The sequence below is a fragment of the Folsomia candida genome, unplaced genomic scaffold, assembly GCF_002217175.1.
Source record: "Folsomia candida strain VU population unplaced genomic scaffold, ASM221717v1 Fcan01_Sc004, whole genome shotgun sequence".
In the NCBI taxonomy this organism is placed as follows: Eukaryota; Metazoa; Arthropoda; class Collembola; order Entomobryomorpha; family Isotomidae; genus Folsomia; species Folsomia candida.
The window spans coordinates 12577731-12603073 of NW_019091196.1; the positions used below are offsets into that span (position 1 = coordinate 12577731).

Consider the following 25343-nt stretch of genomic DNA (forward strand, 5'->3'; position numbering starts at 1 on the left):
ATAAGATTTTGCAAGTCAGCCAACCAACCTAATTAAGTAATGAACACACTTCAAAGTTTAAGAGTGACAAGTACATTGCACCACCACAAGGCAAGGGTAAGGTCAGTTAACGTTATGATGATTATCAGTCTGCCATCATCTACATACATTATAAATAAATGCATTAATGACTAATCGTAAGTTTAAGGTTAAATTAGGTATCTTGCTGGATAACTAATTTCCCAGTACACGTACTAATTTCGTGCAATTTAGTTTAAGTACTGCAGATATTATTCATACATAAATGGTGCACCCAGCATATTTTCTAGTTCAAGGGGTTATCAGAAGCATTGCTATTGATAAGATGCTTGAATCACAGGATCCGTTTCATACATATTTATTTACTGGAACAAGCAACATATTTACTGGAAATACAGTACTGGCAACATCATAAAGCTAAAATTTGTGAATAAGATCTAAGTAACTTGGTCAGTAGGATTCAAGAATGTATGTCCATAAAAGCTGGAGTATCTAACTTTTACAGAAATAGTTACATCTGACATTTACTACGCAATAACAGGAATATTTTTGAGCAAAGGGCTGAGCACTTTGTTGACTACGACCCTATTTATGTCCGTAACCTTCAGAGCACTTGAACAAATCAGGCAGTATTTGGTTACCATTAGTCGGATGTAAATACATGCAGAAATAAATGAGATCCTACAGTTTCATGGTCACCTATCAGTTCAACTACCCAGTGTCAATCAGCTCTCTGTAAATATCCATGTACATACGTTCATATTTCCACTATCGCACTTCTCGCTTCACCTACTTTTAGGTTAAAATTCGGTCTCTCGAGTGGTAAGCAATTAAGTAATTAAGAAAAACAAATGTATCCAAAAATGCGCAGAGGGTGGGTGGGTGATTCGCCACACAAATATATTTATGAGCTTTGCGCTGAACTCAATAATAATTATTATCTATTTCTGTATCTTCGTTCCTGCTTAATTACTCACTTACAGCACTACACATCGACATTCTCTTCTTATTACGAGACAAACAGCTTATCGAGGTTTATCGTCCACACGAGGCTGCTAGTTCATCTCGGCACCTTGCGCTTACAACATGCAATTTCCTCCCTTGATAAGTGGTTTATTAGTTTTGTTTTGCCCGTGCTGAAAATTGTCCTCGATCAGTTCAACGTAAAAATTAGGTTTGACTTGACATCCTCCTCCGACTGGGTTGGTCATAAACTTGGATTTCGTGCTAGAGCGGTGTCATTGTTTAAAAAATGTAGGTTTAAAATAGGCTTGGAAATATAAAAATCTAGATTTAATACGTATACATATATTTGTGCGTTAAAAATATTTAGAAAGTTTCATCATCCTCTACGAACACTAACTAATGAATTGAGCAGTTCTTCTGTTAGGAGGAATATTTGACAGGTGGAATTTTAAAGTTGGCCCAGCACCAATATTAATTTCAATAAGACGACTTATGCCAATGAAAAATTATTAGTATGCACGTCATACTCCTCCCTTAAGAAAAGTTAACGAGTGCAACCCTTTACTTATAAATTCTTACCTGCACCGACCGACCCCGTGTACTAATACTAATTCTCACACAAAAGCATTGATTTTTATGGGATTTTTTAAATCAAAGAGATTTTGAAACTTTGCCATGATTTAATCACCTCTGGGTCTGGCGAGCAGTCCGTCCAGTGTTTTTTTTTGTGCATCAAAAGCATTGTTTGTTACATATATAATTATTGATGCATTCATTCAGCGCATAGATAAATCTGCATTTTATTATGTAGAAGATCTCTCACATATTATTTCTTTTTTTACGATCTCTAACAAAAGAGCAGTGAGGAGAATTGCATTGTAGTAAATCTCATCTCAACAAGTATGTCTGTATCGGCATCAGACAGGTATTAATATTTTTATTGTTTGATTTTGTTGCGTTGCAAGTAACAACAATTGGCAACTTCAAAAATGCCAGGATGTCAGAAAGCGTATTAACTTAACGTGAGCCTGTCGGTGGTGAAGGGTTTCATTGAAATTTACTTGCTAAACATAATCAAAGTGCAGATAGATATTCTTCTTGACACCTTACTTTTCCACGAAAAAAATCTGCATGCATGTACACACAGATATTAATGTACATGCACACACGTACATATATTTAAATCATTTTGTGACTTGCTAAGCAATCGACAGAGAAGAATAAGCCATTAGCATTTAATATATTAATTGTTGTTCTGCCATAGGTTGTTCGTTATTCATTCATTCATTCATAAAATATCTTCAACTTCTTAATTTATTTGGTGATCCACCTTCACTTTTTTGACGGAGTGAGAAAGGCCTCAAGATTAATAGGATCAAGAAAAAGGAATGAATAAATTTTGTGTCAACCAAGAACAAAAGTCAACACTGATAAATATTTAGTCGTAAATAGTACGTCACACGGTTAGAGAATCATAGTACATTTTTTAGAAAAATGAAACTGTACATAATCCCAGGAGACGCTTCCTAATTTGGGGTACGTGCGATTATAATAACATTCGCGTGATCCTCTGCATTGTATTTACTTTACATTTCCCTTTTGTTTGCGTCTCATGTAAGTATTTACGGTAATCAATCTTAGCTTAATGGTAGTAGTTACACATAAGCATACCTCTGATCAACCGTGTACTTATTACTTCTTCGAGTACAAATAAAGTACTGTTCATGTCGAGCCAAGTCAATGACCAATCTTCCCATACAGCGAGTGATGTGATGTGATTTGATTGATTTTTATTTGAAGACGACGACGACGACGGTGTAAGGAAGAAAGTCAATTTATTCCGAAACTGTCGATTCATTCAAGGCGAGTGAGCAGTTTAAGGTGGGTGAGGCTTGGTTAAGAAATTAATTTGTTACAGTGTCGCATATATACGAACGGGTCGGTATAGGGAGTGAGTGGTACTTAATAAAATACGTGATAATATCTTGACTTATTATTCAAGTAGATATCAATAACTCAATCTCTTCTTAACCAACGGTTTTTGTTTGGCTGACACTTTTCTGGTCTGCACAGTGGTTGAATGAATTGTCAGTGAAGAGACAGGTGGACCAAGAGACGACCGACTCTCGGAGGAAAAGTCTGTACCGTTTTATGGGGCAGTGTGTGTATTTTGAATTAGTGAGGATTTTTTTTAACTTGCATTGTTGAGACTAATTAGTCCTGTACTACTGAATCCTCCAGGGTAACTTTTGATTACTTACTGAAAGTGGTAGAAAGTTGGTGCTATAACGATAACAAATATTTTGATTGTGATTGTGATTGACTGCTTTGTTTTTAATCCTGGTGTGTCAAAATGTTGCCTAAATTCCTGAGTAAAAAGGACATTTTTCAGGATGGGAAGTTTGTGCAGATTCTCATTCTCAGTTTTTCTTTCATGCTTTTGTTCACTGCTTTCCAGACGACTTGGTAAGAAATTTATATTTATGATTCTCTAGAACAGTAGACATAATTTCATAAATTTATTTTTTTCTAGTTTCATTGAGGTGAGGTTTTTAATAATTATTTCAGATAATTTATATATTTACATAAATCAGTATTCTACAAACTCGATAACTCGGCATATGAAATTATAGCAAACAGTGTTGAACAGCGTGAAAGCAGAAGATCCCAATTTTTCCGGAAATGGTTATGTCTCACTGTGCATCATTTACGCCGTGTTTTCACTCGGCTCTTGGGTTGCCCCTTCCATCGTTGCGGTCATTAGGTCAAAATGGAGCATGGTAATTAAGTAGACCCTTATGCAATTTACGCAAATGCATGCATAAATTTACATGAAAATAGCACACACACATAATAGTAAATTTGTCGTGTCCATTGTGTTAGGTCTGTTCCGCAGCCATTTACTTGCTCTTCATCGTCCAGTTTACATACCCCGCGACCTGGCTGCTTTACCTGACCTCGGCCCTGCTGGGGGGAGCAGCATCGCTTTTGTGGTGTGCCCAAGGAAATTTCTTAACGCTCGGGTCTGACTCTAAAACCATTTCGAGAAATTCTGGCGTCTTTTGGGCAATCAATCAGTGCAGGTGGGGTAACAGCGTGGAAAAACTTTTGCATTATTTTTCTGAATAAAACAGGAACAAATAATTACAACTAATGTTATTCTTGCATATTTCAGCTTGTTTTTTGGAAACCTTTTCGTATTTTTCCAATTTCATGGAAAAACAACGATTGACGCAGAAACCCGAATTTTTGTCTTTATCGTCCTAACAGTTGTTTCCGCTTGTGGAGTCGGGTCATTGTTTCTGCTGAGAGATCTCAAGTAAGAAATTAGCATAACTTTCAAGTACAGCTTTGAGCATCATTATTACATAAACCGCTTATGCATAAAGGGAGACACCTTCATCGTCATTGGAAGAGACTAAAAATCCTTCCGAGATTTCACTTCCGGTCGAAGATAAACCATCCTCTGCTGGAGAAAACAATTCTCCAACTCCGCCACCCACGAAGACGGCTGGACTCCCAAAATCCTCTCTGACCCTGGCAACTGACGCCTTCTTCCAAGCCATCAAACTATTTATCACGCCGTACATGCTGCTACTTTCACTGGCCTCGATCTACACTGGGTGGGGACAGTGTTTCTATTTTGGCGTGTATTCCACATCGGTTGGTGCCACGCTGAAGTTTGAAGACCCCAAGAGGCTGGTCGGCTTGATCGGTATTTTCACTGGAATTGGAGAAGTTGCGGGTGGAACGGTTTTCGGGCTTTTGGGGTCCAAAACTACTAAGAAGGGTAGGCAAATTTATTTATTGGTATAATGTACACAGTCTAATATTGTGTTATTGGATTATATGCAGGTCGTAGTCCAGTAGTTTTCTTGGGACTTTTGATCCACACTTTGTGCTACGTTCTGATTTATCTTAATCTTCCGGACGGATCACCTGTGGGTGAAACGGAGGACGTTTCTGTGATTAATCCTCCCCAACCTTGGTTGGCTTTATTGTGTGCCCTGTTTCTTGGTAAGACTTAAAAAAATGCAAGTAAATATGTTTCCCCAAATCTTATTCTTGACTAATTTCCCACCCACAGGATTTGGCGACGCGTGCTACCAAACCCAACTATTTTCCATCTTCGGCTCCGTCTACTCCGACAAATCTGCCGCAGCCTTTGCCATCTTCAAATTCACACAATCTGCCGCAGCAGCCATCGCTTTCTTCAGCAGTTCGTACATTGGCATATTTTCTCAAATGATGATCCTCCTGGTGACCGCGATACTTGGCTTTTTTGGCATTTTTATTGTCGAATTCGACACCAAACGGAAGTCCAAGGGGGAAGAAATGTCATCTTCTGGCATGGAAAGTGGAGAAAGTGGGGGAGGTGGAGAAGATGATAACACTGGTGATAAGAACGACAACAACACCAAGTCATCGCCACCAAGCATTATGGAAAAACCAGCCAACAACGGTGACACAGTTTCATAAGTCTACTAAATATATGTATAATTCTTCCTCTTGTAACATATGAGTGTGCCAAAGGATATTAACTTTTTTAGTGTAATTAAGAGTGAATCTAATCTCAGCTTTTTAGCAAATATTTTACCTTACCTGTGTAATATTTACTTGCGTATGTTCCACTTTACTTGCACACACGTGCGTACATGACTAGATTCATTAACCATGTATGTAATCCTATCTCTCCTCTCTGCCTCTGGAATGAACTTAAAGTGTGACAGAACTTTTACTTTTTCCCATTTTAAATGTTTACCCTAATTTAAAGTTCGTTGACCTTTTGGATTATCCAGACTGTCTGTCTGCGCATCCAGTTCCGGCAAAATTCTTCATTACAATTTGAAAACAAGTGAAAGTTTTCTTTGTCTCCCTTAAAGAGATTACAAAAAAAACCTTGTGTTTCCATTGTTGATGTTGAAATGCCAATTTTAAATTTACATGATTACATTATATGTATTTACATAGATAGATAGCAGAGTGTGGGTGTTATATAAAAAATAATGAGTAACAAAAAAAAACAAATTGCACATAATAATACAAAATATAAACACAATGGTGTGTAAGCAGACGACCAGAAGAAGAGGAGGCGTAACGTAATGGATTGCATTGTTATAAATAAAAATAATTTTGCACATGTGTAAAGTGAAGTGATCAATGTTTTGGCTGAGGTGAAGAAATAAATTAGTTTTGAATGCAGTATAGAATTATAAATATGTAGATCTATCTCTGACATAAATCTGACAATGATGCGGCTGAAAATGTTGAAATGTTATTTATATAATATCATATTTATATCATCATTTATTCATTTCCGCTGATAATGCGATTGTGTAATTATGTGATGCACTGCTTTATTTAGGGATTCTCATCCTGATAAATTTCACTTTTTTCGGTCTTGACAAAACTTTCCATGAAATTAATTAAAAACAAAATTAAATTGGGGAATTCCAGCCAATTCTAATCTTTCTAGAGTCAATGATCCTATTATTCTCGAGTACAATGCGTATATTCTTACAACAATTCTATATCTCATTATCAATTTTTTTAAAGAAAAGTCGTGAGTTATCTCAAATAAAGATGTTCAAACGAGCAAGATCAAGACTTAAATTCGACAGGGTGTAGTTATTGTCTTACATATTTCCATCTCATTAAGCACTTATTAGTCGTTGTTTTTTTACAATAAATCATAATTAATTAACAAAAGTGAACTCACACACACATTGTGAAGTTCAATGATACATATGAATATAATCAAAGTCCACAATCACTTTAATAATGTGCGGGGACAGGATAAATATATTTAGCCCTCATCATCCCAAAAGAAACTTTCACATTTTCCCAAATTCATTATGTATAAACGTAATTTCCAGTGAATACTCCTCTAATGAGGAGTGTGTGTGGGTCATCAAACCATGTTAATTGCAACAATGCATGCCCATCATCATCTCTCCATTCATCCATCCGTTCGTATGTACTTCCGTCGTCGTCATGAGGTCAGTAGTCGCCTTTTTATCGACCAACGCATAGAGCACACCTACCGACAGATTGCTTTCATGCTCTCACTTACTTATTAACTGGAACGATGACTGGAAGTAGTTGGACTATGTTATGCGGCTAAAACAAGAAAAAGTGGTAGTAGCAGCATTCATGCCATGAATCACAATTAGATGACTTGGACGGATTGTGCCGTATGTGAATTTATTTAATGCACTTATTATTATTATACCACAACCACCCCCTTGCGTACGTACGTAACGTATGGCTGCATACACTTTAGGGGAGATATCAACATAATAAAATTAATCGTACAACTTGTAATGGACGGATGCATGGGATGTAGTTAGTAAGTAAGTAATGCATATATTGCATATCATCCAACATGTGGATCGCTACTCTCTCTGAGATTCGATATCGTATTCAAATTAGAGAGGATTAGAGACCATTGTTATGTGGGTGATGAAGGAGAAAACGTGGAATTTTCATATAAAAGGAATTATTTTTGCGAAACTGGCAAAGTTTTTGATTTGCGACACATTCCGTTCAAGTGGTGCTTGAAAGTTCTTCTGAAACTTCTTTGCAGCTCATTCATTCCTTTTCCTGTTCCCACAATCATGAAAGTTTTATTTGGCTGCCTGTTGGTCGTCGTTGGGACGCTGCTTCATACGGTGAGAAAAAATGGGATTATTCGAGCAATGAATTCAAATTGGGATATTTGTTTCAGAATGCCGTCGTGATTTCTGAAGAGGAACAAATGGCGCTGGAAATTTCCGGAGTGATGTTGCCACCAAAGAAACTTACAAAAACGATTGGTGAGCATCTCCGAGCCATAAGAAAGTTCTACCCACAAATGGAGAGGATTCAACACAGGCCGAAATGGATTCCTGGAGAATTGCTCCTCGCAGCGGACGCCAGTGCGGTGCAGAAGCTCAATTCCAGTCGGTATGGACCTGTCAAGACTGCGGAGAAAGTTACTGGAGAGGAGGACTCTTCGTCGACTTTTCACGTTATCTTTGATAAGCCATACCATCCGGCAAGACTCGTAGAACGGGTCCAATCCGAACTGGCGATTCAGGAGGTTGAGGGCAACTTGATTTTTGGGGATGGGAATGACATCACGTACCACCCGACAGCCCCGACCTATGCGACCTACACGTTCAAAATGGGATGGGGGGATTGTAGCTCGGGCTGTATTTATAAACACTTTTGGGAATTTTCCGTCGCCCCGTCAGAGGAAACTGTGACCGTCAAGCTGGAGAAGGAGTATGGAAGTGATTTGAATAATAGGGAATTTGTCAAGCCGTAATAATTGACACAGTCAGAGAGATCGAGGTTTAATTTATTTTGCTATTACATTTATACACTATTGTTTGATTGGCGAATTACTAAAATGTCATGCGAAATGTATGTATGAAATCGTCTATTGGAGAGGAATATGTATTTAAATAAATTTGGTGAATTTCTAAAGACATGAAACCACTGATACTTTCTCAATTTGCTAATAACTCATTATAATCAGACGACGACCGCAGGATGATTGATGCTAAAGTTTGGTTGCTTTGCTTTTGTTTCTGACAAACCATGCATGTCTAAGCACTTTTTGATATTATTACTAGTCCCAACAAAAAGATTGCAGCTTTCATATTGTGCATGGCTTCTTTTACGTCACCATCCTTACCTTTGCTCTTTTTGTGTATATGCATACATCCAACAAAAGAATTAACGATGATGTATTCGCTCACGGACGGTGGGGCTTATGACTTCACGACTGCTTAATCATAATAATAATAATAAACCACGCTGCGAAGAACATCTTACCTCAAAACCAAACAAAACGAACAAGCATCAGCCGTTCTGTCCTCGTATCAGGCATGACGACAATCATTTCTCTCCTTGACTTTTAGACGAAAGAACAATCTGATCCTTTCCGTGCATCGGAGTCGTTTGTTACTAAAACAAAGAACAACTGCACAACATAAAAGTCGGAGAAAGAGCATTTTCAACAACAGTTGCCAACCGGGGAAACACGAAGGGGTCCTTTATTCAAATCGAATAATGTTTATCGACATGAACCATGTACTTTAACATCCGTTAACCATTGATGTATGTGGATATCTCCTCCCGAGAGAGAGGATACGGTACATAAATTACCATCGGAAATATTATTGAACAGGAAACAAGGAGAAATTATGTTCCATTTATTTAGGTCAGATCATGGCAAATGGCAATAATTAAATGAGAAATTAATGGGTTCAATATTCAATTCATCACATAAATATGTAATAAAGCATGTTCCAATTCAATTGGCATAATGTTTCGCACATCCGTACACGAGTCTCTCCTCATCCGCCCAGTTTTTGGTCCATCTGCATCTGCCAACCCCACAAATCACCCCGACAAACTTTCTTGCTTGTGACACCAATGCATACATTCTGCAAATCTCGTCTGGCGCCGGGCTATGCAAGTATCATTATGATGGCATTTATTTTCTTCTTAATCGACTCTCTCCCACCCTGCATTTCTCGAACCGCAGAAGCAGCATCAGTATGGAGAAATTGCATAAAATGGTAAGACATGTATGTATATGCGAATACACAAGATTGTATTGCATACTTTTCGTACATCCATAGCGTACCATCGCAAAAATAATTGAATACTTGATATTCCTTTGTATGAACCTTGGATGTCCTTTTATGAAATGAAATGAAATGAACATTCTGCTGCTGCTGCTGCGGCTTCCTTCATCATACAAAAACTATAAACATTGCATAACCAGCGTATATGTAGACCGAGAGAGACATTTGGTTTGTCGGACAAATGGGAATGTCCCATTTAGATAAATGCCAGAATGCCTGTAATAGTGGCCAAAAGTTCGTGATACGCCTCAGTTTGGCTCTTCTGGAAGAAAGATGTAGTCGACAGATTGTAATGTAAGCAATGGTTGATTTTACTTGCGGTGGTGGTTTGCCTTTGCTTGCTTATGTGCAATGTGGATATGCTAGGCGTGCAAAAATTCTGCAATACCCGACTCTCTCAAGATTCGCGTTGCCTGGTTGATTATAACTCTTTATCATCATCCTCTCCTCTCTCCTCTGTGTGCTGTACATGTACGAAATGTGGACCTACATCTCAATATCCTAGCTAAATATTATGTACCCGGAGGATCGTTGGAAGTCGTCGTGTGATTCGGGACGTAGAGTATTTACAACAAAAACGCTTCGATATATGCCATGACCTGCTAAGACGAAGTTGTTTTACTTCCAGTCCGACTTTGGCCTTGCTTCCTAACAGAACAGAAAAACTTTCTCTTTCTCCAGAACGCAGCCTTGAACCGTTGTCAGAGAAAAGACGCCATTCGTCTACCACTCATATTTCTACGGATAAAATCATAATTTTTCCACGGGTAAGTTTAATTTAAGAGGTGGGAATCACTTATTATTGATCCGGTTAAATTAGACCTTGGCAAAACCGAGGCAGGTTTTTAAATCTGTTTTGCACATGTTTATGTATGTGACATTGATTGATCCCGTGAGTTGATCCGTGGATTGAACACGAAATAAATACGTTAATTGGCCCACTAAAAAAAGTACTGCAATCACTGTCACCACATAAGTTAGTAACATCTGCACAATTTTGGCAATTGAAGCCCAATTTTTCCAACTTATCTGGCTTTGTCCTAAATTAAGCGATCAAGTAAAAAGCATATAAATTCAAGATAAGGAATGGAACGACCTAACAAGCCAGCGATTTTATTTCAGTTTCATTGTTCTTCTCTGTTTTATTTTTATTTTTCATGAATAGGTTATTTGATACGTATGTACATGTGAAACAACAAGTTTAAGTAGGCGTTACTCATTTGCATTAAATCACTCCGTGTGGAATACTGCTAATTTGAGACGTTATATTTTAAATGGTGACTCATAACTATATGCAGAAAACTTCAATGAGATAATAATGACGCAAAAAACGAAGGAGTAAACTGCAAGCATTGCGGATGCACATATATTTTATAAGCGTGATGATGTGATCCATACATAATTACGATATGCAATTGTTTATTCTCATGAGATCATGTTTTGTCTGGATATTAAGCACCCACAATTACTTACATAATTTGTTCATTTCGCAGTAAAAGGTTTTGGAGGGCAAGTTTATTTAGTTGGTGACAAAATATTTTAAACCAGTGTAAACTAACGAGTCCGAGAGTACATACGGATGCAAATAATTGCCAACAATTCTTTAACAGGGATTTATGTAACTAAACTTTTTCTCTTGTAGAACCCAACAAATTAACAACTCTCAAAATGGTTTGGACAAAATTGGAGACTTGCGCCGTCTTATCGATTATCTGTCTTTTCGCCATAGCTTCCGCCGGAGGGTCGAAAGGTTACGGGGAAGAGTGTATCGTAGGCCTGCTTGCAGGTGTGGGGGTTGGGGTAGGAAACAATTTACTAATAAAATTATACTACTAATTTATTATGTATGTAATACTGTACGGAAATTGTTATGCAAATTTAGAATGAAGCAGATACTTGCAATGAAGACAAGAACCTAGTCTGCTTGGGAAAAACGTGTAAATGTTCTCCGGAACGTTTCGTCTACCAGAACGGTAAGCCATCCAAATTAAGAAATTTTTTTAGGTGAACCCCTTTTAATACATAAATCTAATTTTCGTAGGATGGCTTGGACTTGAATTTCTTGGGGGAGGTTGCAAAGTGTAAGGAAATATTTTTTAAAAAACGAAGAATAAGATACATAAATACCACAGAAATATTTAATTTTGGACTTTCGCTTTCAAATTTTAGACGAGCAAACTTCCCATGTTCGGAAACTGGTCCCGGATGTGTGTCGAATTCAGAATGCAAACACGTCTGTCTGTGCAACGATGGGTACCGGATGGACTTAACTGAGGGGACGTGTGCTAACGGGGCACTGAAAAATACTGGACTTGCAATGATCCCAATGGTCCTTGTGGGGCTGGTCATGTATTATTTGCAAAATTGAATCCAAGATTTCAATCATCAAAATTATAATTATGATTATTATTATAATTGAATGCGAATTTTTAAACTGCCAGATTATATATCTCAGTCGGTTCTTCTAGTGTTTGTTTTTATGAAAGAAACTCCATCATTCTCTTTACAGTTTGCATGAAAGTTATTGGATTTGTAATTTTGTCGTCATTATTAGCTGCACTTTAATGATTTGAGTTGACAAGTTATGAAAATGCCAAGTATTTTTGATTTGTTGGATTGCATTGAAATATTTATTAATTTCAGAATATTTATCACAGCAGAAATCTCTCCCTCATAAATAGTTATCAATTTATGTATCTCCACTTAATATTCATCCAGCCAAATGCAACTCATGAGTACGAAAATTCAGCTCTTTCGCTACATTGACATTATTAATTGATAATAAGATTCTATATTATTATGTAAGAGGAGGTTTAGGTCTATTAATGGAGCAAGTAAAAAAAATATTATACATAAATATATTATAAAACATATATTTAGTAATCGGTATGCAAGATAATTTTATCATTTGCAATACTCAATATATTTAATGCTGACTAGTTGTTGTAGAGGTCAATAAATAAATAAAAGTTGGTTTAGTAGATACAAAACGCCGAATCCCGAAAATAAAATTTTAATTGTAAAAATGGGCTCGTAAAAGTTAGCTGAGCCGCTGAGCCTCAGCCGGCATGGCACCCGCCTTCCAGTTGATTTTTTGTTGTCGTTCTTTTCTTTTTGTAAATTCAATTGGCCATTTCTAATTTCAAAAATTTTCACTGCAGTTTGTTTACGATCGGCTGAAATGTTCCCCCGTCCCCATTTCTGTTGTCGTATCGTCGTCATTTTTGTGACCTTAGTCAGCCTCTTGACGTCGTTATCTATCTTACTAACTCGGCACCTTCGACCCTCCCTTATCATTCGGGACTTAGGTTATCTCACTCGTCCGCTTTGGGACAACCCTGGAGAACAGCCAAAAATTATTATTCCCCATTTTGACGCCAGTAATAACGACACGGTTGAAGACCTTTGCCGCCTCCACGGCTGGATACCGATAATGCCAAATACTACTATTACTGTTATCGACGCTGTGATTTTCTCTATTGAATTGGACATTTTAGAAATTCGAATCCGCGAGTTATGGGACGTTGTTGACATATTTCTTGTCATGGAGGCTGACCGCACCTTCGTCGGACGTCCGAAACAGCTTTATCTCACCGAAAATCTGTACAGATTCTCCTGGGCAAGCATGAAACTTCGCCACGTTCCTCTCCTCGACACCCTAAAGGCCCACCCCGCGAAAGAGTTCGACAACGAGATGCAGATGAGGATCAGCATGTCGAAAGCAGTTGAAGCACTTGCGCCAAAAGACGGTTCCTTAATAATTGTCAGTGACGTGGACGAGGTGCCGTTCAAGAATACTATCAAACTACTAAAATCTTGTACTGGATATCCAACGAACGAACTTCACCTCCAGATGAAAAATTACCTTTACTCCTTCGAATTCCGCCCTGCCACGACCAATTGGAAACCACATGTGACCCTGTTTAAGCACAAGAATTTCAACTACCATCACGGGAAAAGAAAGTCCAATCACACCTTGGCCAACGCCGGCTGGCACTGCTCCTTCTGTTTTCGATACTTGTCCGATTTCCTGTTTAAAATGACATCGTACTCCCATCATAGCAGGGTCACAGGGGAACACTTGCTCCGTAGGGAGAACATTCAAAAGAAAATTTGTGAGGGGGCTGACCTATTTGACATGCTTCCGGAAGCTTATTCATACAAGGAGTTGATCGCGGCGATGAGGAATGTTCCAAGGACATCGAGTACGGCAGGGATTCCCGAAACGGTGCTAAGATATAAGAACAAGTTTTCATTTTTACTGCCAGGTGGGTGTGTTAGGGAATATTCAAAGGTCAAATATGTAGAGTAGGAGTAGCTAAATATCTATAATATTGCATATAAAATTTTCAACATAATAACTAAACTATCTTGTACTCGTACTTTATGTACATAATTGGCATTTTGATTATGACTTTAAATGGTTTAACTTTAAAATAATTTTATCAAGCAATTACAATTTTTTTCTATCTGTCGTCTCTAATGATTTCTAAATAAGCATTTCTCTTTGTTGTGTTGATGCGTCCTGTTTTTATGACGTTTTGAGCTTGTGTTTGTTGTGTAATAAAATTCTTGGCTTGCTTCAAGCAAGTTGCTTGCGTTGAATATATAAACGAAGAGTCCGACTCTTGTTGCCATCCGAGTCTTCTTTGTGTTGAAGAGCCAACATTCGAGTCATGATAAATGTACACGACTCGTACTTGTACAGCAGCACATTAATCTGAAAATTTAATTTTAAACTTGAATAGTTTGGTTACTTTGAATTCGGACAGAATTTAAAAAAAGTTGTGTGTAAAAAGAAAGGTGCAAGTTTACTGCGAACGTTAGTAAATTTGACTAATGATATAAGAAATCTATTATTATTATTGCGTTGTTGGATTATTTTAACAGTGAATAGAACATATTTCCTTAATTAATTAGTAAATAAATTAAAACTACGTAGAAGATAAAGGTTAAGAATAAAACGCACTTTAAGGAAGTACAGTTTTTGGTCGTGGTAAGTTTTAAAATATGATTTATTTTTTATAGATTTATAAAATAACTAAAATGATCTATGTAAAAATTGTCTTCTTAGGATGGGAATATCTTGAAACGACCACTTATGTGATCATTTTGGAAATCCGTCAGTATGGAATTTGTCAATACGAATTTTAAAAAGGCCAAGTCGGGGAAGAATCGTGGAGGAAAGTACGAGAATGGAGAAAGCAATGGCAATGGCAGGTCACACCCACAAAATCAACAGTTTGAACAAAAAGCAAGTGTTCTCACTGGAGGAGGATACGGTCAGATCTCGAATACAAATAATGGACTTTTAAAAGCCCTGCAGCAAACGCCGTCAAAGGTTGCGCCTCAACCACTAATGAATTCGGGGTCCGCTTTGGGAAATTTATTTTGTCAAAATGTGGGGATTAAGAAGAACCAAGGGAAAAAGATGAACAATGGGGGTGGTGACAGTGCTGGTGGGCAGATTCACAATGCAGTCAACAAGATTAATACAAATCATGTGCAAGAGTCTCACGAAGATATGACGAAACGACTAAATAATGAAACGCTGATAAGAGTAGATTCCTCCTTTAAGGGTAATACATTTTGGCTTGTTTATCATATAATTGAATTGATCAACCACTGAATGTAACTTTATAGGCGTTTGCCTGAAAAAGTTCAAGAAATAAACTGAATACATACATACATACATACATAATACATTTTGGAGGGATGATGAATTATGAATTTTATATTGTATGAATTATCAATTATAGGATTATTTGGTACCGCAAGTCAAGTAGCTGTTTACGATTACGATGGTGTAACGAAAGACTGGGTAAGTCTTTGCTATGAAGTGTACTTAATCGGTATATTCTTCGATTTGGTACATATTTAAATAATTTGTCCCCTTCAATTTAAGGTTGATACAAAAATGTGTGGCCCTTTCTTCTTGTACGATCGGTAAGATTTAAATTCAACATTTAAATTATTAAACAGGGGTATTATTTCGTACAAATTATTTATTAGCGTATGTTAATTATAGGGCTGACGTACCGGAATATGGCCTCGTAGTGCTGAATAGGAAAGGAATGCGGAATTTGATAATGTTTTTCGATAAACAGAGTCAAATTATTCCACATGAACCATATTTGCTGTTTCGTAGAGGTCCTGACGAAGGTTGGTGCACAAATATCAAAATATAAGCTATACGTGACAAAATTTTGTTTCGATTATAATTTAGAAATTATAATTTTTAATTGTTTCAGTGATAAAGTGCATATGGTTTTATAAGGACTCAGAATTCCACGAAGCATTAATTTTATTTCGGAAAATGGGTGTCCAGTTCGATCAATGCGACGATAAAAATGCAGCAAATACAAATTCCAATTCATCTGCTCATATTGCTACGACAAATAATTCGTCCACATCATTAACAATGGGTGGTGCTCCTGCGCCCAACTTGTTTGATATGCTAAAGCAAAGCCAAGCAAAGGTACATAAAAATAGTAAATTGCTATTTCAAGTATACATGATTTGAATAATATTGCATTCTTTTTAATGTTAATAATGCACGACGAATTTTTATGGACAGATTGACGGATCACTGCCGAAACTTGGAACCAAAGCCAAAGTATTTACTGCCGAAGAATTAGAGCAAAAAATGCTCCAAGATAATAGTGCAACCGATCGGCTTGGTGGACCCAGGTCGGGGGGAGCGCTGAATAATATTGGATTGGGTGGACTAGGGACGCAAGGAGGAGGTGGTGCTTCATTGCTTCAACAGCTAACAACTTCTGCTCCTGTAGCTGTTTCAGAGACACTCCCTGCCGGGAAAAGAGGTCCTAAAAAGATATCTGGAGATAGTGACGATTCACTCCCTGCACAGTTGAAGGATGCTAGTCGTTCTGTGAGTATTGTATAAACCGAATAAATATATTAAATTTTGTGACCCAGTTTTGATTTACGTTGTTGGTTTTAATGTTCTAAGATGCGTACAGTAGAACAATTAGAAAAGGCCTTGATGCCTGAGGACTCAACCAAATGCGAGATGAGTAATGAGCTATTGGCTACATTAGGGATAAAACCATTAAAAAGTATACTAATCACTAAATTTGTGCATAGGCTTTTGTTAGGCATATTTCTTGGTACTAATTAAATCTCTCCACCTCAGGTTTACTCGAAAGCAGCTCAGAAACTCCCCAGTCTCCATTTATGACTCCAACCAGCAGGTCTATCAGCGAGAGTGAACGATCTCAGAAAAAGTTGACAATTGACGACTTGGATGGAAAGTTATACGAGGAGACTGACGAAGATATGGTTCGAGAGGTGGTCGAAAATTTAGCTGATCTTACAGAACTTTTGCTATTAAGCGAAAACGTCCCTGGTCACTCTGAACCCCAGCTCGTGTGGAGAAAACGTTCTAATTTACAAAATGTAAGTGAACCATACAACACAAAAATACTTAAATCACGTGTTCATATTGGGCTAGACTTCTTACTGTTAGTTAATATATAAAATGTTAAATCTACAGAGACCCCCCTCTGCACTTGTACAAGTACCTCGAGCGAACGGTGTCGGCAGCAATACTCCGAATATGCATCAGAAGCATTCTGTTATGAATAATGCATCCACGTCCAGCCCTGCTATAAGCCCGTTAACCGAAAATCAACTATTGCAAGCAATCACGTACCTTCTTCAGACCGATCCTTCATTCATTGGGAAAATTCACGACGCCTATGTGAAAAGCTTACAACAAACCTGGGCATCTCGACTCGGATAGAGAGCCCAAACCATCATAGTCTTTAACCAAAATATCAGCAGACTATAAAATGGAACAAACAACTATTATATTTATCAAATATTGCATGTATGCACGTGAAGCGCCGTCGAACGAATTATTTTACTAGTGTCGTGGTGTTTTATCTTTAAATGATACGGGCTAATTAGTAATTGGACTATTTTAAATGCGAATGAATTATTATTAGAGTAAGTAAGTTCGACCTGATGCTTTATCATTTATGGGAACATGACTGAAACGTTTTAAAGAAAGTTTTAAATAATCGGATTCTTAATCTCTTTCTCTTCGGGATATGTAAAATTGATAATATATGGTATTTAAAATAGTGTGACGTGTTTTATGTTTATTATTTAAGGTAGTAAGCAAAGGTGGACGAAGACTTATTGCCTATTTATTGTGATTAAAAGATATTCCAGTACTTACCTTTAGACAAATTATTATCGATAGACGGTAGTGGATTTCCTACCGTAACCGATTCACCGGAGTAGTAATGATGTTACGTTGAAGATAAAGGTTTTGAAAAAATAGTCAATTTATTTTAACAGTAATTTATCTTGTGGAATGCAATGACATTATTATTATGTATGTACATCAATTAAATTAATACTATTGTAGTTGGCTTCATAAGCTTTCCTAAATTATGTTAATTTTGAACAAATCCAGACGAATTACTGAAAACATATTGTCAAAATGGTTCTTTTTATAATGTATTTAGTACGTCACACACGGATTGTGATTATTGACGGATATCACGATAACTATATTATATAATGCAAACTAATAATTGTACAATCAAAATATTATTCTAGAAAGTAGTGCATTAATTAGTCCGTAGTTTTATGCACGTGTGTATTTGTATATCAGGTCTTTTAAAATTATATTTCCCGAAATTATACCCTGCAATGATCATTGTGATCGGCGTATATTCTAATCAGGCGTGTGTAATTAGTGAAAAACTATATGTATTTGGTGTATACTGTTATATCCTGTGAAAGGCATACCATCTCAAAATTATGAGATTAGTTACGCAATTAATTATTCTTCAAGATGATGTGTGAATTATGACTTATTCATCCTATTCTGAAACATGGTTGATCTCAGTTAGTTCAAAGAACGTATATAATCAAATTTTATATTTGTTGAGGAAGGAGTGGACGTTTACCTACCTACCAATTCAACCAACTAACTGCGGATCTTTTTTGTTTACGTAACCTAACAAAAAACTCTGACGAGATTTATTCCCAAGACACTTTCTACGTATGTAAAAACAATTGGCTCCTAATACAATCGGAAATTTAATTGGCAAATAATTGGACGAATCTATCAAAATTAAATCAAAATTCAAAATTCATATTTGTTTTCCGTCTTTTATTGCTGCCAGCAGCGAATATACATATTTTCATAAGGTAATAAAGTAGTAAAATTATGAATAGTCAGGATGACTTTGGGCCAAGTTGGGGGATGTCAATGGTAGAATATCTGGGTGGGGGTGGTGGTGGTTGAAAAATGGAGATTGAGAGAGACATGTCGTTAATGTCGGTATTTGCACTTCCCAAGCTTATTCGACTTCCATTACTGACTCGCCACTGTGCGGCGGAAAAGTGTTTTAGTGCTTGAACATTGGGGGGAACTCCTGTGTAAAGAATTAAAATTAAATTTCCAAACGTGACACATTTATTTGCATTGCAGGTTGTGCTTACTTCTTGAAACGGCAGTGTCGTCATTTACTGCGTCACTTGTTCCACTTTTGTATTTTCTCAACCAGTATTGATAGCCCTAAAAAAATAAATAATTCATAGCTAAATATTTTAAAGAGCTTCAGAGAATAAAACTTCGAGTATTTATGAATGGCCTCACCAGATATCCAAAAAATCCAAAGAAGCAGAGGAGAAATATTACAATGAATAATTCCAGCATGCCCTTAATTCCGAAATGTGAAACTTAAATAATTCCGTTAGTAGAATTTTTGTAGATATTCAACAAATGACAAAGTATTCAGCTCCAGCTCAGTATAATAAATGAAAATGGAATGCATCCGTTACAGAAGTTTATCTAAAGAATGAGGATAGTCACACATGAATGTGTCACCATCCACATGTACTTATTACCATAGGTCATGCCATACATACAAAAGTTTAGAAACATCGTCATTGTGGTAAATTTTGTGGTTATATGGACAGGATATTTTTCAAAATTTCAACGAAAAATTTCATGCACATCTTAAACTCTGATGCGTATTATGAGTAAAGTTAGGTAATCAAGTTAAATGAATTATCAATTCAGTTCCTGTGTGATAGGAAACTTATGAATTTAATAAAAATCAAGTCAAAGTTAAAAAAACGTCCTGCGCATATAAATATTTACAGTTATAAAATGCACTCAATTTGATGAGTAATACATAATATGCCAATGGAATGAATGAATGCGAAATAAGTCATATCTGCATGAAACATATCAGTAAATACTTTGCTTTTACTTTTACTGAGTTCTATGGAACTAATGGCTATATTTTGTATTGAACACGTCTTATTAATTAATTATGTATGTAAAGGCAAAATTTGCGATATGACAGGGACTGACTATATTAAGGCCATGTATCATAAAAATAACTGCAGGGTTGAAATTCATGGCTTGTTCCCAACAATATCTTACTGAAAAATGCATTGATTACTGTTACATAAGTTACAAATCAGTTGAATAATAACACATTGGATGTCATCTTTTAAAATCGGTTGAAATAATTCTATGATCATTTCAATTTCGGACTCTCCTCCTCATCATCGTCAGAATCTTGAGGGACGCCAACATCATCACTCTTCTCCTTGGCGTCATCCCTTCTCCAAATTATTGCGGTAAAAATTGCCATGCAAATTATTTCTACGAGTAATATCCCAGCGGGTAGCATCCATTTGTCAAAATCTGCATTGCAATATTTTAAATAGAAATCTGTGTCCTATAATAAAATACGAAATACTAAAGAATTACCTTGTACTCTAACATTAAACTTGTACTCGACAGGAAACATTTTCTCGTGAATGATATTTTTTGAGTGCGTCTTCAGATTTACCGAACAGATATATTCAGCTCGATGAGAACTCTTTGCAGTGCCCAGGAATTGATAGGGGTGGATTTCGGTAAAGTTTAGATATTCACCCTCCCCTTTATTCCGCAAATCTGAAGTTATGTCAGTCCTGTTGACATTCCCGTCTTCATCTTTCACCCCAGTGGCATCCACTTTTAGCATGAAATGAAATTAGCAAAAAAACTTAAATAATATTTGTGGTAACATTTATTTCTTCCTAAATAGTTAATCTCTTACCTCTAAACCAGGACACCGTTACGTAATCGATATCACTAATGTTGAAGTACTTGTCCGACTCTCCTTGTGAGTAATTGCAGTACAAATGAAGCGGCATTCCTACATTTACAAAGACGCTTCTTTCCGTCTCTGGTTTCGGCGTTTTGGACTTTCTTGTAGCCCTTATCTCCCCTGCAAAATTTTCATACAAAATTTACTACTTCTTTACTCAGTACGTAACATTATGAAATATTTTAACCAAATAATCATCGCAGTACCTGTTAAAACAAACTCTCGAAGTACTGTTCCATCAACTCGGCGGCATTCGTACTTCCCGTAATCGGACTGTGAAAGTTTACGGAGACGAAGTTTCGAGTAAAATAGCGATTTGCTATTATTTACATTAGAGTAAATGTATGAACACTTTAATTTGTCGAAATATTTTTCATCACTGTCATTTTTGTCGTCATCGGCATGCTTATCATCTTCATCGTCGTCGTCGTCGTCATCGGTGTCTAAGCATTTTGCAGACATGTCCACCTGACTTGGCGACGTTTTATACCTGACGAGAAATATCACAAGTTATTTATTAATGTACGATCCATACCCCGGACAAATATTTTTTTATCCTACCCTACTCGTGTTGAGCTCAACATGAGTAGGGTAGGATAAAAAAATATTTGTCCGGGGTATGACGATAACATGTAAGGTTGACTTTGTTCATTTTTGCAAATAGAGAATTACTAGACGTACCATTTTATACCTTCGCTACTATTTTTTGCAAGATTTTCTGGCACGGAAGACAACTCTACATTTTCACATTGTAGCTGAGCCGACTTTTTTAAATTCATGTAGACGTAATGCGTCTCCACGTCTGCAGCTCTCAAATGACTTGGAGCTATTTATTACATAATTCATCAATTAATTAACACAAGACGACCTAAATTTATAATAAAACCAGATTAAAAATGCATTTACTCACCGATTGAAATCTCATTTTGGCTTGGACGACCTTTCTCCCCACTTTCTCCCGAATTTGACAATGCTGCTGACGAGAATGACGAAAAAAATGTGACAGCTAAAAATACGAGGGCCGGCTTGTAGACAAATTTTCCACCACTTTTCCACATCTTGAAGGATCACAGATCAAAAATAGTTTATACCAAAAAAAATCACAGATTGTTTCACAAGTTGGTTGGTTAAAAAAGCGTAGAAATAATCACAACAGAAGAATAATAAGCATTAGTAGACTGGCAACTGTCACATTTATCTTTTCACACGCTTCCTGATAATAATTCGAGCCAGATATGTACGTATCACTCGAGGTTTGGTTGCATAGACGGTCTGAATTTCTTTGTATGCATTCTCGTGGGCACGTACATGACTCGGTCCGTATTTCACTTTACAAATGTGTGTTTGACGATGTCTTATTTTTTTAGGTTCAGGTCCTTCTCGTCATCGAAGAGATATTACTCATAAAAAGATCCCAAAATGTTTTTACGACGAGCAGCAATAAGTAATAGGCAGTAGCACGTTAGAACAACTGCATTAAAACATTATTGCATGTACATACAACTCGTATTTAGCAGAACAACTCCCATGTTTTGCCTTTAAGACGAGGATTAACGATTAGCCTTAAATGTATGTGGGTAAACTATGGTTAAATAGTTATTTATACGACTTTTTCCTTAATTGCACGCTTCCTCTTACATATTTAAGGGTAGCAAGCAAACTGGCTTCCCTTAACTAGCCAAACTCTAATCACTCCATTGTTACAAGAAGTTATTACAAGAAGAAGTAACAAGAAGTTACAAGAAGTTGTTACAAGAAGTTCTCAGCCTCTTCAAATATTTTTGTCCTCTAAACTCTGTACTAAATACAAATCAGATCCCACTTTATCCTCACAACCGAATGCTCTTATATTTCACGGTAAAATTATTTCAGTGATCTCATTCCGCGTTCTTTTTATTCTCCATCCAACCAACCAAGCAACCACAATAATAATAATGGCACATGCACTGTATAAACACTACCAACTCGAAAAACACGTTGCCTTTTTTTCCAATGATCTGTTCTTCTTCTTCTTCTGTTGAGTATTTATATCAGTCAGTCAGCGTGTAAGCCGCCTAATGACGTTGTGGAGTAGAAGATCGTAATGTTTTTGGGTGCATGACTACAGGTAATTCAATTCCATCGCATCATCCGTCCGTGGTGGGAATGAATATTGGATGAATATTGCTCATTACTTGATTATACATTTGCTTGTACGTATCTCTCTTCTACCTGTCCGACTAAAAAGCTACACGATGCAACTACCAAATAGTAGGTGGGAGCACGTTATGAAGTTAAACATGTGAAAATGATGTGCAGACTAAAAAAGTAGGTAGTTGAAAAAAAGTGCAAACTGTCAGAAGTATGTACGTATGTACAAGATGATATCTACATATCTACGGACGTAATGCATATGTATAACAAATTGAGAATGCGTGGAAAGGTTATGCTTTTGCGGGCAATAATAATGCAGTTAGTTTTACAACCAACAACTATAAACACGACCATCCCTGGAGTAATTTGCATGTTAAATGTCCAGCTTAATAATACGTACGTACTGTGGACTGTGGTTGATGATATGGATGGATGACAATTCGGTGGTTTTCGTATTTAGCTGGGGACACACACACGCTATTGGTTTATGTATATTTGCTTCATTTAGTATTCATAAATTATTCCGTGCTTGGTTTTACTGACTGAATAACAAACCGACCACCGACCAAAGTAAAACTGGGACTAATTCGGTATGACGAGTAGTTATAGTTGATGACGGTTTGTTATTCGGCTTCAGGGATGGGCAATCCAAACAATTTTGATGGATTACGGATTACAGATTAATTAATGTAAAAATTATCATGGGATTACTGGATTGGCATTACTTCGTTCCTGAAATAATGTGGATTACTTGTTGGATTACTTGGATAAATTAATGACGTGGATTACGGATTACGGATTACAGTAATCAGATTACGGATTATTATCTGGATTACAAAAATCTATATTTATGTATTAAGGGGTGAAGAGAAGCGAAATCCCTTCATGGAAAAGTGTTGTCCGCCGGTCTGTATCGTATCCACGATAACTTAAGAGCGGTTTAGAATTTTAATATGCGGTTTTCGCCAAAGGGCTTCTAATTTGAGGTACGGATGAGTTAGAAAATGGGAATTGTAGGCCATAAGGTCACGGCGACGACGCCACGAGCCAAACTTGTCGAATTTTTTGTTTTGACCGTTTTCGACGTAGTTTCTGGCGAGGATTACAAAAATCTTCATAGTTTTGACGTGACATACCCGAGTGACCGTGTCGACGACGGCAAAGTCGAAAATGTGGAATTTTTGTCTTGATACTTTTAGACGTAGTTTTCGGCGGGGATTTTAAAAATAAAATCTAGACATATTTTTGGCCAGGACCGCGTGACCGTCTCACTACGCCCCCTTGCTACATTTCGTTTGCAACGGTTTATTCTGAATAGCGTCACACTTATATTTCATGATGATGATTAGTTAAAAAAACAAGAGCTTTGAATGATTCATCCGACAGTCGGTTTCTTAGGGCAGACAAAAATGTGTTGTAGTAAATAGACCCCTCTTAATTTTTCCAAAATTCTCTAAATTTTGCACCTCTGCTGAAGAATCCAGAAGGTAGTTTAAGCACTGAAGTTCAGCAAGTGACTTAGACTCTGGAGAAGTTGCAAGATGGAGCTGGCATGTCGTTTATAGAAGTAAAGTAATCCAACAAAGTAATCCGTAATCTGATTACATTTTTCAGCCTCGTAAATTGGGGATTACGGATTACACATAATTTCCAGATCTAGTTAGGATTACGGACTACGGATTACTTTAAAATGTGAATTTTTCGTGGATTACTGGATTACGGATTACATTCAATGTAATCTGATTGCTTAATCTGATTAAAGTAATCCTGGGATTGCCCATCCCTGTTCGGCTTTATGCTTTATCATCATCAATCTGTCAGGAACAAATGGGAGTATAATTAGAATCAAGTTGGAGCATTGTACGTGACGAATTATTGAATGGAAAATGGTTTAGCTGGACAAATAGAGAGATAACAAGGGTTGACAAAAACAAGCGTTTAGCGAAAGTTATTTATACGTATAAGAGGAAAAATTATAGGGGAAAAAATTTGGCAATGTTTGAAAAAAATGTGTGATAGTTTCATCATTTATGTATGTAAAACTTACTTTTCGCCGGATATGGATTCATGTGCAAAATAAATATTTGCAAAGTTTTCTTGTATGCAAATTACCACAGTATTCACCGTTACTGATTCAGCGTCATAATTCAATTTATAGTTGATTTTCAATTTATAATGCCTGGAACACGCCTGGAACGAGTTTGTCTCATGCTGCAACGGCATTTTTTCGCTATTGTGTCGTGATCATGTTACAAATGTAATAAAACTGTCATGGCTAGTTTTACGCTTTGTAAGGGGATTAATTAGTTAATTAATTGGTATCAATCACTATATAACTTTGTTTGACAAAGGTCAATTATAATTTGTTCCAGGATTTTCCACATTGTTTGACCTTTCTTCTTTCAGAGAGTAGAAAAACAGATTTATTAAAATA

General features: G+C 36.7%; 6 protein-coding genes and 1 long non-coding RNA gene across 12 annotated transcripts; 4 read left to right on the forward strand and 3 right to left on the reverse strand.

Annotated features, from left to right (window-relative positions):
• Nucleotides 1-1036: 1036 nt before the first annotated feature.
• Nucleotides 1037-6580, forward strand: LOC110848754 (UNC93-like protein MFSD11). Of its 5 annotated transcripts, none has more exons than XM_035850667.1 (10): nucleotides 1038-1192; nucleotides 2746-2865; nucleotides 2990-3450; nucleotides 3518-3527; nucleotides 3618-3764; nucleotides 3868-4067; nucleotides 4160-4303; nucleotides 4374-4774; nucleotides 4840-5001; nucleotides 5072-6580. In XM_035850667.1, exons 3-10 carry the CDS (start codon nucleotides 3338-3340, stop codon nucleotides 5461-5463), a joined length of 1569 nt encoding a protein of 522 aa, XP_035706560.1. In that variant the 5' UTR covers nucleotides 1038-1192; nucleotides 2746-2865; nucleotides 2990-3337; the 3' UTR covers nucleotides 5464-6580. The 5 variants fall into 5 exon arrangements, with proteins under 5 accessions (XP_035706558.1, XP_035706557.1, XP_035706560.1 ...); XM_035850668.1 differs by having other exon boundaries at nucleotides 2785-2865; XM_035850665.1 differs by having other exon boundaries at nucleotides 1037-1220; nucleotides 2746-3450.
• On the reverse strand, nucleotides 3676-4520 carry LOC118435175. Its single transcript, XR_004834557.1, has 3 exons — nucleotides 4382-4520; nucleotides 4176-4289; nucleotides 3676-4105 (listed from the first exon to the last, which is right to left on the reverse strand). It is a non-coding gene; the product is annotated as an uncharacterized LOC118435175 (long non-coding RNA).
• An 856-nt stretch (nucleotides 6581-7436) lies between the features above and the next one.
• Nucleotides 7437-8463, forward strand: LOC110848703. Its single transcript, XM_022095980.2, has 2 exons — nucleotides 7437-7655; nucleotides 7712-8463. The coding sequence occupies exons 1-2, from the start codon at nucleotides 7602-7604 to the stop codon at nucleotides 8291-8293; spliced, it is 636 nt and encodes a 211-aa protein (XP_021951672.1). The 5' UTR covers nucleotides 7437-7601; the 3' UTR covers nucleotides 8294-8463.
• Nucleotides 8464-10061: 1598 nt separating this feature from the next.
• Nucleotides 10062-14149, forward strand: LOC110848618. Of its 2 annotated transcripts, none has more exons than XM_035850676.1 (5): nucleotides 10062-10390; nucleotides 11266-11423; nucleotides 11506-11596; nucleotides 11665-11704; nucleotides 11793-14149. In XM_035850676.1, exon 5 carries the CDS (start codon nucleotides 12805-12807, stop codon nucleotides 13933-13935), a length of 1131 nt encoding a protein of 376 aa, XP_035706569.1. In that variant the 5' UTR covers nucleotides 10062-10390; nucleotides 11266-11423; nucleotides 11506-11596; nucleotides 11665-11704; nucleotides 11793-12804; the 3' UTR covers nucleotides 13936-14149. The 2 variants fall into 2 exon arrangements, with proteins under 2 accessions (XP_035706569.1, XP_021951565.1); XM_022095873.2 differs by having other exon boundaries at nucleotides 10163-10390; nucleotides 11793-12620.
• Nucleotides 14150-14311: 162 nt separating this feature from the next.
• On the forward strand, nucleotides 14312-18757 carry LOC110848519. Its single transcript, XM_022095757.2, has 10 exons — nucleotides 14312-14619; nucleotides 14698-15202; nucleotides 15383-15444; nucleotides 15529-15569; nucleotides 15652-15785; nucleotides 15875-16101; nucleotides 16201-16515; nucleotides 16597-16702; nucleotides 16780-17042; nucleotides 17140-18757. The coding sequence occupies exons 2-10, from the start codon at nucleotides 14752-14754 to the stop codon at nucleotides 17386-17388; spliced, it is 1848 nt and encodes a 615-aa protein (XP_021951449.1). The 5' UTR covers nucleotides 14312-14619; nucleotides 14698-14751; the 3' UTR covers nucleotides 17389-18757.
• On the reverse strand, nucleotides 18741-19703 carry LOC110848520. The gene is made up of 3 exons (XM_022095758.2): nucleotides 19264-19703; nucleotides 19107-19182; nucleotides 18741-19039 (listed from the first exon to the last, which is right to left on the reverse strand). Exons 1-3 carry the CDS (start codon nucleotides 19321-19323, stop codon nucleotides 18840-18842), a joined length of 336 nt encoding a protein of 111 aa, XP_021951450.1. The 5' UTR covers nucleotides 19324-19703; the 3' UTR covers nucleotides 18741-18839.
• Nucleotides 19704-19860: 157 nt separating this feature from the next.
• Nucleotides 19861-23082, reverse strand: LOC110848950. The gene is made up of 6 exons (XM_022096324.2): nucleotides 21687-23082; nucleotides 21458-21602; nucleotides 20983-21266; nucleotides 20726-20896; nucleotides 20392-20640; nucleotides 19861-20325 (listed from the first exon to the last, which is right to left on the reverse strand). The coding sequence occupies exons 1-6, from the start codon at nucleotides 21832-21834 to the stop codon at nucleotides 20156-20158; spliced, it is 1167 nt and encodes a 388-aa protein (XP_021952016.1). The 5' UTR covers nucleotides 21835-23082; the 3' UTR covers nucleotides 19861-20155.
• Nucleotides 23083-25343: the final 2261 nt, after the last annotated feature.

Coding starts and splice junctions, on each gene's coding strand:
- LOC110848618 (XM_035850676.1), top strand. CDS start 12,805: ATGTTCCCCCGTCCCCATTTCTGTTGTCGTATCGTCGTCATTTTTGTG.
- LOC110848703 (XM_022095980.2), top strand. CDS start 7,602: ATGAAAGTTTTATTTGGCTGCCTGTTGGTCGTCGTTGGGACGCTGCTT. Junction 7,656..7,711: donor TTGGGACGCTGCTTCATACG/GTGAGAAAAAAT, acceptor TATTTGTTTCAG/AATGCCGTCGTGATTTCTGA.
- LOC110848950 (XM_022096324.2), bottom strand. CDS start 21,834: ATGTGGAAAAGTGGTGGAAAATTTGTCTACAAGCCGGCCCTCGTATTT. Junction 21,267..21,457: donor AGTAGCGAAGGTATAAAATG/GTACGTCTAGTA, acceptor ATTTCTCGTCAG/GTATAAAACGTCGCCAAGTC. Junction 20,641..20,725: donor AACGGTGTCCTGGTTTAGAG/GTAAGAGATTAA, acceptor TCATGCTAAAAG/TGGATGCCACTGGGGTGAAA.
- LOC110848754 (XM_035850664.1), top strand. CDS start 3,338: ATGTTGCCTAAATTCCTGAGTAAAAAGGACATTTTTCAGGATGGGAAG. Junction 4,068..4,159: donor TGGGCAATCAATCAGTGCAG/GTGGGGTAACAG, acceptor TGCATATTTCAG/CTTGTTTTTTGGAAACCTTT. Junction 4,304..4,373: donor TTTCTGCTGAGAGATCTCAA/GTAAGAAATTAG, acceptor TTATGCATAAAG/GGAGACACCTTCATCGTCAT.
- LOC110848520 (XM_022095758.2), bottom strand. CDS start 19,323: ATGCTGGAATTATTCATTGTAATATTTCTCCTCTGCTTCTTTGGATTT. Junction 19,183..19,263: donor TTGGATTTTTTGGATATCTG/GTGAGGCCATTC, acceptor TTATTTTTTTAG/GGCTATCAATACTGGTTGAG. Junction 19,040..19,106: donor CGACACTGCCGTTTCAAGAA/GTAAGCACAACC, acceptor TTCTTTACACAG/GAGTTCCCCCCAATGTTCAA.
- LOC110848519 (XM_022095757.2), top strand. CDS start 14,752: ATGGAATTTGTCAATACGAATTTTAAAAAGGCCAAGTCGGGGAAGAAT. Junction 15,445..15,528: donor ATGGTGTAACGAAAGACTGG/GTAAGTCTTTGC, acceptor CTTCAATTTAAG/GTTGATACAAAAATGTGTGG. Junction 16,516..16,596: donor TGAAGGATGCTAGTCGTTCT/GTGAGTATTGTA, acceptor TAATGTTCTAAG/ATGCGTACAGTAGAACAATT.